General features: G+C 39.8%; 1 protein-coding gene across 1 annotated transcript in view; it reads right to left on the bottom strand.

Moving 5' to 3' along the window:
• Positions 1 to 734: 734 nt before the first annotated feature.
• The window catches only part of LOC140517141 (lipase member K-like), a 30,850-nt gene continuing 21,437 nt past the window's right edge, over positions 735 to 10,147 (bottom strand). The window contains exons 7-10 of the mRNA XM_072628087.1: positions 8,092 to 8,238; positions 5,533 to 5,604; positions 2,415 to 2,486; positions 735 to 1,046 (exon numbers count right to left, since the gene is read on the bottom strand). Coding sequence (XP_072484188.1) covers positions 735 to 1,046; positions 2,415 to 2,486; positions 5,533 to 5,604; positions 8,092 to 8,238 — 603 coding nt within the window. The remainder of the gene's footprint in view (positions 1,047 to 2,414; positions 2,487 to 5,532; positions 5,605 to 8,091; positions 8,239 to 10,147) is intronic.

The following is a 10,147-nucleotide window of genomic DNA, read 5'->3' as shown; positions in this document are numbered from 1 at the left end:
CTTGGGCCTTCTTTGTGGGACAGCTTGCACAACTAGGCTTGGAGTTAGAGCTTCTTTCCTAGCCAGAAGCTGATCTTATAACTCAGTGGATTGTTTGTTTGTTTTGTACTGGTTTATACTCTTTCTGTCTCTCTGTGTGTCATTGCCTTGCCTTCTTTCTCTCTTTCCCTCTTCCCCTCTCTTTCTCCTCCCTCTTTACTTTTTCCCTCCCCCTGTCTCTCTGCTTCTCTGTCTGTCTCTCTCTGTTTTTCTGTCTCTGTCTCTCCCTGTGTAATACTATCCATGCAACATACCTTAATGACCCCTGGAGGACAAACTCCACACAGGGCTCCCTCTGGACTCATGTGCTCTCAGGATTCTCTTGAGGTTCCCTGTTCCAAGGTCCAAGCTTTCCACTCGGCCCCCTCTCCTTCTGTCCCACCAATAAGGATATCCTGAACTCCCATTCATTATAGCCACTGCCTCTCCTTCTAGGCTCTAGCATTCATTGCAGCCAGGCTAGCTTCTAACCATTGCTGGCTATAGGTACTGGCTTTTGCCTCCTTCCTCAGGGTCACAGATAACTCCACAGAAATTAGATCAATATCTTCCTCTTCCCATTGAAATGACATATATTTGCAAAAGTGCCTACCACAGTCCCTGGTGCATGGTGGGTATCAACAAATGTTTGTTCCCTTTCCCACTGCCCAACAAGGGTGAGGAGGGAAGGGAATGTCCCCGCCCAGGAGGACCACCTATATCTCTCCCTTCTTCCAACCCTGAAGCCTCCCAGTCTCCCAACCAAATACAAGGAAACAACAAGGTCTGTAATGTTTCATGTATGTCTTTATCAAGTAAAGAATTTCATGGAAGAATTCCTGAGGTGCATCCAGGCCCAGGAGAAAATCTATGTGGTTGTAGTATGGAATCTTCTTGTGATATATAATATTGGGAAGTTTGGGGAGCAAATTTTCCACTTCTTTGGGGGAAGCAAACCAATCTTGTTGCCCACTCCATATGGCTGTTGGTATCTTGATGGCTCCCAAATCATACAAAGGAGGGGTCACCTGAGTGCAATTAAAAGAAAAAAACAATTACCCCCTTAGAAAACCATTAAGCAATGCAATGTATGGCACTTTAAAGTATACAAAGGACATTCTTAAAAACAACCCTGAAAGATAAGGAGTGAAAATGTTGCCCCCATGTTATGGATGAGATGCTAGAAATAGGTTGGTGGCACAGTAGATAAACTTCTGGTACTGGAATCAGAAATATACCCTCAGACACTCACCAACTTTGTGACCTAGGGCAAGTCACTTAACCTCTGACTGCTTCCTTTTTCTCAACTGTAAAATGAGGAAAATAATAGCACCTACCTTACAGGGTTATTGCGAGGATCACATGAGATAATATAGTCTCTGATGAATGTTTATTCCTTTCCCCCTATTGAGGTCCAAAGACTGAAATAAGTTATACATTTATCTGTGGCCTCTTCTACATGAGAGTCCATCAGGTGCAGAAATGGAGGAAAGATTGGGTGGATGGATGAATGAATGAATAAAGCACAGGATCTAGGATATGAACTTGGGGCTTCTGACTTGAAATCTAGTTCTCTTACCATTCTCTGGGGTTCCTGCCTTTCCCTGACTATAACCTCTATTGATTGGTCGGTGAAATTACCCAAAGACCAGAGGAAGTCTGATGGGGCTGGTAAGACCTTTTGTCCAGGTGACATGTCCTACTTGACCCATGAAGTGACACAATGAGGCAGGAGGACTTATGTTCAAATCTTGCCTCAGACACTTAGTTATCTTGCCTCAGTTTTCTCATCTGTAAATGAAGAATGATTATGGCACCTGTCTGGCAAGAGAGTTGTGAGGATCAAATGAAATGTAAAGCATTTAGCAAACTTTAAAGTATTTTATAAATGTAGGTTATAACTTTGTAATTATTATCAAAAGGTACCATGCCATAAGGAAAATGATGGAATCTAACTGAAGACCTGGGTTTGAACATCAGCTCATCACTTAGCACCCATGTGACTATGAACAAGTAACTTTCTCTAGGCCTTGATTTCCTTATCTGTCAAATAGGGAGTTGGAATTTTCTGAGCTCCTAGGTCTCTTACAACTCTTTTATGATGAAATTCCTTGCCTGTCTGACCTTGGGTAACTCACTGTTCTCCTCTGGACCTCAGTTTCCCTGTAGATAAAGATTAGATGATCTAAGGTCTCCTTCAGCTTTAACTGCTATGATGTGGTAAACAGTTGAAGAATATTGAAATTACTTGGTTCCACTTTCTGACATGGAGACATTGAGATTTGTCTGAAATTGACCAGAGGAGGGGTATTAGTTGTCAGGATTCCACGTGCTTTGGTCACCAATGTCCTTCATAGGGATTGGCTCTTTCACAAATCATAAACACATTTAACTACCTGGTTAAAATGTGCCATATTAAGATCTGGATTCCCCCAGTCATAAGCTTGGAACTTTGTGGAATGAAGCATCTAAAATTAAAAGAAAAGGAATTACTTTATTCATAAATTTTGGAATTCTTTCTGTGAACACTATTAACAAATACAGACCCAGAGAGGATTCTACTAAGATGATGGAGTAGGTCAGGAAATTCCAAGCTCTTTGGATTTTCCCCACAAACAAGATAAAATAATGCCTGATGATGAACATAGAGCAGTTTAAAATAAACAAGAGTTGGGGCAGAATTGAGGTTCTCATGGGACAATTGGAGAAGACCCAAAGAAAAATCCTAAGATGAGTTTTGGTCTTTGTAATGAGTAAATACCGCTGGTCTAGTTCTGCTTAGACAACAAGCAGTGAGCTCTGGGGTTACTTGGGTTGGGAGACAGCCTTTGGCCCCAGCCATGGGAACTTTTACCTCCTGGACAGTGAGGAGAGTTGGGCATCTGAAACAGAGGAAGAAACCTCTGCGGACAAGGAATACCAGACCCAGATGTACTGCAGAGATGCAAGAAGGAACCGGTACATGCCCAGTGAGTGAAGAAGAAGTGGGGCAAAGATACTGCTAACTGTGGGCACTTACAAGAGGCTGCAGTCCTTGTTTTAGGTGCCAGGACAGAGGGAGAACTGATGGAGGATGTGAAGCACCACCCCCAATACCTTAAGATGAGAGGTGATTGCAAAAAATAAACTGCTACAAATTAAAAAAATAAACAGGCAAAGGAGAAATAATCCAACCAAATAATCCTATATAAAGTTATTATGAGAATAGAGAAGATTGGGGTTCTACTTCATAAGAGGAGACTGAAGCAAAGGAAGCCTTTCCTATCCCAAAGAGTAGTGTAAAATAGTCACCTGCCCAAAAATAATTCATAGAAGAAATTCAAAATGATTTTAAAAATCAAATAAGAGTGATTGAGAGAAAGATTTAAAAACCCAAGAACAATCCAAGAAAAAAAGAAGATTGTGAAAAGAAAGTAGACCAATTAGAAAAAGGAGATCCCAAATCTTAAAGAAGAAAATAAGTCCTTGAAAATCAGAATTGGACAGCAGGAAGCCAGCAAAGTTATAAAAGATCAAGAAATAATAAAACAAAATATAAAGAATGAACAAATAGAAGAGAATGTGAAAATTCTCAATTGAAAAACAACTGATCTAGAAAACAGATTGAAAAGAGAGAATATAAGAATAATCGAACTACCTGAAAACTGCAACAAAAAAAATCTTGATACAATAATACAAGAAATAATTAAAGAAAATTATCCTGAAGCATTAGAACAAGAGGGGAAAGTAGAAACAGAAAATCTACCAATCACCACCAGAAAGAGATCCTACGAGAAAAACCTATGGGAATATCATAGTCAAATTCTGAAACTTCCAGATCAAGGATGAAATATCATGAAGAACAAGAGAAAAAGACAATTTAAATATGGTGGTGCCACAATTGGAGTCACATAAGATCTAGCAGGTCTTGAAACACTATATATTGAAAAACAGAAGACCTGGAGTTGCAGCCAAAAATATCACACCTGGCAAAATTACACATAATCCTGACTGAAAAAAAATAGAACTGTCAGACTTTCAGGTCTTGTTTGCAAAAAAACACTAAATAGATTTGACATACAAGAGCCAAAAGAAATATAAGCTACATATCAATAGAGACAGACTGTTTACTTTTTATATGAGGGAATGTAAAATGTATGTCTAAGATTGTTATTAGTAATTGGGTAGTTTGCGAGAAAGATTGAGGTTGACTTGAGTATGATAGGATTGTAAAAGTAAAGCCACATGATTTCACAGAAAGTTAAAGCTAAAATAGACTTTTAATCAAAAGAGAAAAACAGGAAACTACTCCAGATGTCAGACATATTCATCAATATTGTCTTAGATTATTTAAAATAACTAGACAGTATAAGGTTAGAATGTTGCTATCATATAGGAAAAAATCAGTTGGTGAACTTGGAAAAATATGGAAAGACTTGAAATTGTGCAGGAAGAGATTATGCATCCTCACAGAAACAGGGGACAAATTACTATTTCATAGTCTTACAGATGCATGTAAATGTATATATCTATGTACGAGTATAATTATAGATATTTACATCTATTTATATGTATGTAGTCATATATATGTATATATGTGTATGTATATATATACATATATATGTTTCGGTGTGTGCATGCACACATACACATATATATGTGTGTATATATGCATATATGTGTTTCTGTGTGTGCATGCACACATACACACATACACACACACACACACACACACACACACACACACACACACCAGTGCTTAATTGTAGCCTTCTTTGACGGGGGAAAGGGGGAAAAAGAACAAAGTAAAAAGTGCTCAGCAGAGAACAAAAGAAATCTCACAAGGAAGCAAAGACAAGATGGACAGCTCTGAGCACAATCACTATGAGTATTCCTTAAGTAAGCTTCTTGAAATGAAAATTTATTGCATATTTTGAATCCCCTCTAATGTTCTGCTGGGCAGGTGACAGTGTTTTTTTTTTCTTTTCTTATTTTGTTTTTGTTTCAATGTTTAAGTTTATAATATGTTTTCTTTTCTTGTTGTGTATTTATTTTACTTTTCAAGTTCAAAATAAAAACAAAAGTACAGACCAACTATAAAATCCTAAATCTGGCTACTCAGAGGTTATCTAGCCCAACCCTCTTATTTTATACATGAGGAAACTGAGTCCCAGGGGAGTCAAATGGTTTGTTGCCAGTTTTTCCATCAGTAAGCACCAAATGAAATATGAACTGAGGTCCTCTGAATTAAAGTCAAGGCTCTTTCCACTCTACCTTCACAACCTGGAGAATCTAATAGTAAAGAAAAAATATGAAAGTGAAACATTAACCTACTCTACATCCATAAAGAGAGTACCAGATGCCCCAGGCTGCTGAGACAGATTGCAGCTATGATATGGATTTGGTTTCATATGCTGCCAAACATGAATCTTCTCCCCCTCTTCCACCCCCAGTAATGGTGTCCCTCTTTTCACAAAGAGTTCTTAAGGACCAAGTACGTGATCTTGGTGCCAACAAAGATTTTTGGATTCTTACCTGACTCCAGTGGACTATGTTCTGAACAGAGGTTCTGGCTGGGTTCTGGGACAGATAGACATCTAAGCGACTCTGGGAAAGAAAGAAGGTTGTATCTCTGTCTTTTAGTTACAAGAAGGGGCAATTTGGGAAAGAAGTGAACTTGAAGGGATATAGATACTTTGGGGCAAATATTCCCACTCTGAATGGATGGTATTTTTGTTCTTCTGTTTTCTCAGTCTCCAATTCTAGTACTTAGAGTTTGGAGAGACTTTTTACCACATCACCTCACCCACTCCCTCATTTGACAGAGAAGGATACTGAGGCACAAAAGGGAAAAGGTCTTGCCAAAAGTCATGAAGTTTTAAAATCTTCACTTCACTTTCTCTGAGGCTGGACCAAGTCAGGAATAGGATGTAGACAAAAGAGTGAAGTAGGAATAAAAATTCTGTAAACCATTGTGGGAAAATGAATTGTGATGCCATTCACACATGAAATAGCTTCTGGTAGGCTAGGTTAGCAATCTGAAAGTCAGCCAGCCCCTCTGAGATATTGATCACTCCTCTGAAATCCATACACAACCTTCCTATCTCCTATCTCCAGGCTTTTGCAAGGCTATCCCCAAGGCCTGGAATGGATTCCCTCTCCATCTTTGCCCCATTTATGAACTGAACCCTGCCAAGTGTGGAGAAGTTCAGTAGATGCCTATTGGTATACTCTAGATTCAGGGATGCTCTTAGTAGTGAGAGGAAGCCATGAGGGCATTTGGAGTCTGTTTCTTTCACAAAAGGAAAGAATGACTGTACAATCAGATTTAATGCTGGAAGGATCCTTAGATCAAGTACAATCCCTTCATCTTGCAGATGAAGAACAAGGCAAAATGATGTACTCAGTAGCACAGAGGTATTAATCCCATATCTGGGATTCAACCCAGGTCTTCGAATTCCAAATCCAACTTTCTTTCTACCCATATTATGATATGAATGCCTTATTTTACAGATGGAGAAAGTGAGTCCTCAAAACTAAAAGAACCCAACTTGAGAGATTAAGAGGGGTGTGCATGCTCATGAATCTGCTGGAGGAAATCACACAACTATGCTGACAGGATCCCCTTGTGTTGTCTAATTTCAATTCTCTGATTCATGCCAGTCTTCTTTTGCTCTTTCCCAATAGTGTTTATTGTACTTCGCATAGGATCCGTTCCAAACCTTATCTTTCTTCTTCACACCATCTATGTCACCCTTCCCCTCCCTATCAGCTGAGATTCCTGACTCATATGTTAACATTGACCATACCACCCAAGAAAAAAGAAATTAAGCAGTCTGTTGTGATCTCTCTGTTCTCCCTAACACTATACCTTAAACCTCCTCAACATCATCCCCTACTCTCTTCTCCTTCCATTTAATTTTGGAAAAGAGGGCCCTTCCATGTGTAGCCTTGACTCCACCCCCTCACTTTTTCAGGGAGCTTGTTTCTTTTACTAAATCACAGAATTTGAGAGTCAAAAGAGACCTCAGAAGTCATCTAGTCCAAGCCTTGGTTACTTTTAGTGATCTTTCATCTATTTTTATCCTCTGGCTTCTTTGCTGCTTAAAATCACACCTGTCTCCTCCATCCTTAAAAAAAAACACTTTAATTGACCGCATCATCTTCTTATCTCCTCCCTGTTCAAAGACTGGGTTCTAGAAGAAGTTATCCATTTTCATTGGGTCTACCTGGTGCCCTCCATCTCACTTCTCAACCCCTTGTGATCTGGCTTCTGACTCCAGCACTCAACTGAAACTACTCTCTCCAAGTTGATCAGAGATCTGTTATTGCTAAATCCAATGGTTTTTCATGGTTCTCATCCTCCTTGATCTTTGCCCAGTGTTTGACTCTGGTGACCACCTCTCCTACAGACTTTCTCTACTTTGTCACAGATCATTTCAGATTCTTGGTCCTATTTCCAGCAGCCAAGTTTTTTGTTCCTTAGGCATGGGTGTCTGTCAGGACTTGTCCTGGGACTCTTCCTCAATACTCTTCTGGTTTAACTCATCAACTCCCTAAGCTCAGTTGACTCTCCAATCCACATATGTTTATAACAATTCATCCATCTCTTTGCTGAGCTCCACTCCTGACTTCCCACACTGAGAATAGTCTCTAAAATCCCATGACCATGTGTCATTGTTCTGAATTTTAAATTCTTGTATGCTTTCTTCTCTCTGTGTTATTTCGATCCCTTGAATCCCAATAACTCTTGACAGTAATTCTGGGAAAGATTTCTCATTTAGTCAGTGCTGAATACTTCCAGTGTGGGAACTCTCTCCATGAATGCAGATATCCACTAGTAAGTCCTAAATGGTGTCTGGAAGCACCTAAATAGTTAAATGGTTTCCTCAGGCTCTCATAATTCACAAATATCAGAGGCGATATTTGAACTCAGGATCTCCTGACTCTGAGTCTAGTATCTGTTCATTGTACCACACTGCATCTTAGTAGGGTTCTATAAATAAAATAAAAAATAACAATTATATTAAGAAAGATGAGAAGGAGAGCAGGAGAGCTCCTCTCTGTTGTCAGGGAGAAGGAGTAGACACCTACCATGTTAATGTTTTCCCGATCATATCCATATACACGGAAGAGAAAGTCTGTACAGAGAAAATTGAACCCTTTGCTGTTGCACACTTGGCTGCTAAGGAACTGATTGAAGGCAGACTTTGGGAACAACTCCTTTGTACCAAAGATAACCTGGGAAAGTGAAATGAAACACAACAAAACAAAAAACATTGGGACTGTAGCATCCCTCAAGTGCAGCTGTCCTGAACTACCCTCTGCTGAGATGGGAAAGATGAAAATGGTTAAGTAAGACATGTTCAGGTCACTGCTCTCTTTACCCTTTCATTCTGTTTCTTCTTGGCATCTATTTCCAAGTGCCCTCTCTCCTTGTAGTGACTTTGAAAAGTAATCAGAGTAGCTCAGTAGATATTGAGCTGGAAGGGACCTTGAGACCGAACTCTTCTTTTTCCACATAAGGAAACTGAGGACCAGAGAGGATAAGGAAATTGTCCAACATCTCACAGGTAGTCAGTAATAGACCAGGGTGCAACTTATAAAATCATGTGATTACAGTTCTAAACCTAAGACAAACCTTAATGATCCCTTAGTCCAGTCTCTTCATTTGACTCAGGAGGAAACTGATGCCCAGAAAACATGGTTCTTTGTCCAGATCAGAAACATTATATAACAATGTCATCTGGGGCTGAGTGCCATAAAATACAGATTAGTCCCAGTACTTCTGGTACTTAGAGAACTGAGTTGCAGGTGACTCTAAAAGTAATACCTCAAGAACAAAAGTCAAGGCCCAGAATGAGACCAAAAGAACAAGCCACATGATGATGAAGGAACTGAATGCTAGAAGAGTAAAAGTCCTTTCCTGACCTGGAAGTGAACTTAGAGGCCATCTAGTCCAACCCTCTCATTTTATATACATGGAAACTGAGGCTGTCCATATTATTTCAGTTTTATCTAGTGCTCTGATGACTGATGACCATGGACTATGAATATAGTTGGGTGAAGAGGAAAGAATTGAACCAAGTCTTTCAGGTACCATCCCCGATAGAGAATGAATGAAGAAGTCACCTCATTCCACCCTCACCTCACCCCACTCCATCCTCCTTGCAGAAGAACTACTTAGAACTAGAGCTGTATTTCAACCCAGGGATCAATCATGAATCCTTAATTTCAGCTTGAAATAAATGTTGTCCAGTCAGCTAAAATGCGTACATATGACTATCTCTGGCCCTTTGAGAGCAAGTCAGGGTGAGGAGGAATATCACAAAACTAAGTTATTCCAGGGGAAGCACTGCCTCCCCAAAATTGTTCCAGAATACTAGGCAGATACCAGGGGATTAGAATAGTGCATAAATCATACTGAGTCAAGCACGCTTAAATCATGTTGCATACCAGGTCCCAGGGTAAGTGAACGAGAAGTCAAGACATGAACAAAAACCATAGACAAAAGATCAAAGAATCTCAAAGTTAGAAGGAGGCTTAAGGGCTCTCAAAACCCAACATGTATCTGAGCCAGAATCAGCCTTAACACATCAAGCTTTGCATCAGAGATTCCCAGTGTAGGGGAACCTAGGAACTCCCCTGTCAGCCCCATTTATCTTTTGGACAGCTTAACTTATGTCTTGTTGGAAAACATCTAGGATGTTCTATCCAGTTTGGAGCTCTATCTTTCCGGAGGAAATCAGTCAAAGATGGGGCAGTTAGACTGGAGAACATCAAAATCATGCCACACATCAGTTCTTGGTTGAAAGAAATGGCGATATTTAACTTGGAGAAGTCCTGGGTGGGGCATGAAAGGTGTCTCCTAGTGTCTGAAGGAAGAATTACACTGGCTCTGCTTGGTCTTAGAGGGGAAATCTAGGAGAAATGCAGAGAAGTTACAAAGAGGAAAAATATAAGGAAACAATTATAAATATATACAAAATCACTATGATGATCAGAGCTTTCCAAAGGGAGGTGTCTTTCTAGCCATCCCAAATGTGTTTCCCTGCTGAGGGTAACTCAGATAGCATAGTATGAGTTCCTGGGAAGAAGAAAGGATTTAACTGAATGTTATGACATCGCCTCACTAGAAACCACAAATTTC

This window comes from Notamacropus eugenii, chromosome 1 (assembly GCF_028372415.1).
Source record: "Notamacropus eugenii isolate mMacEug1 chromosome 1, mMacEug1.pri_v2, whole genome shotgun sequence".
Classification (NCBI taxonomy): domain Eukaryota; kingdom Metazoa; phylum Chordata; class Mammalia; order Diprotodontia; family Macropodidae; genus Notamacropus; species Notamacropus eugenii.
The sequence above is the reverse complement of the archived record's forward strand: the minus strand, read 5'-3'. Positions and strand labels throughout refer to the sequence as shown.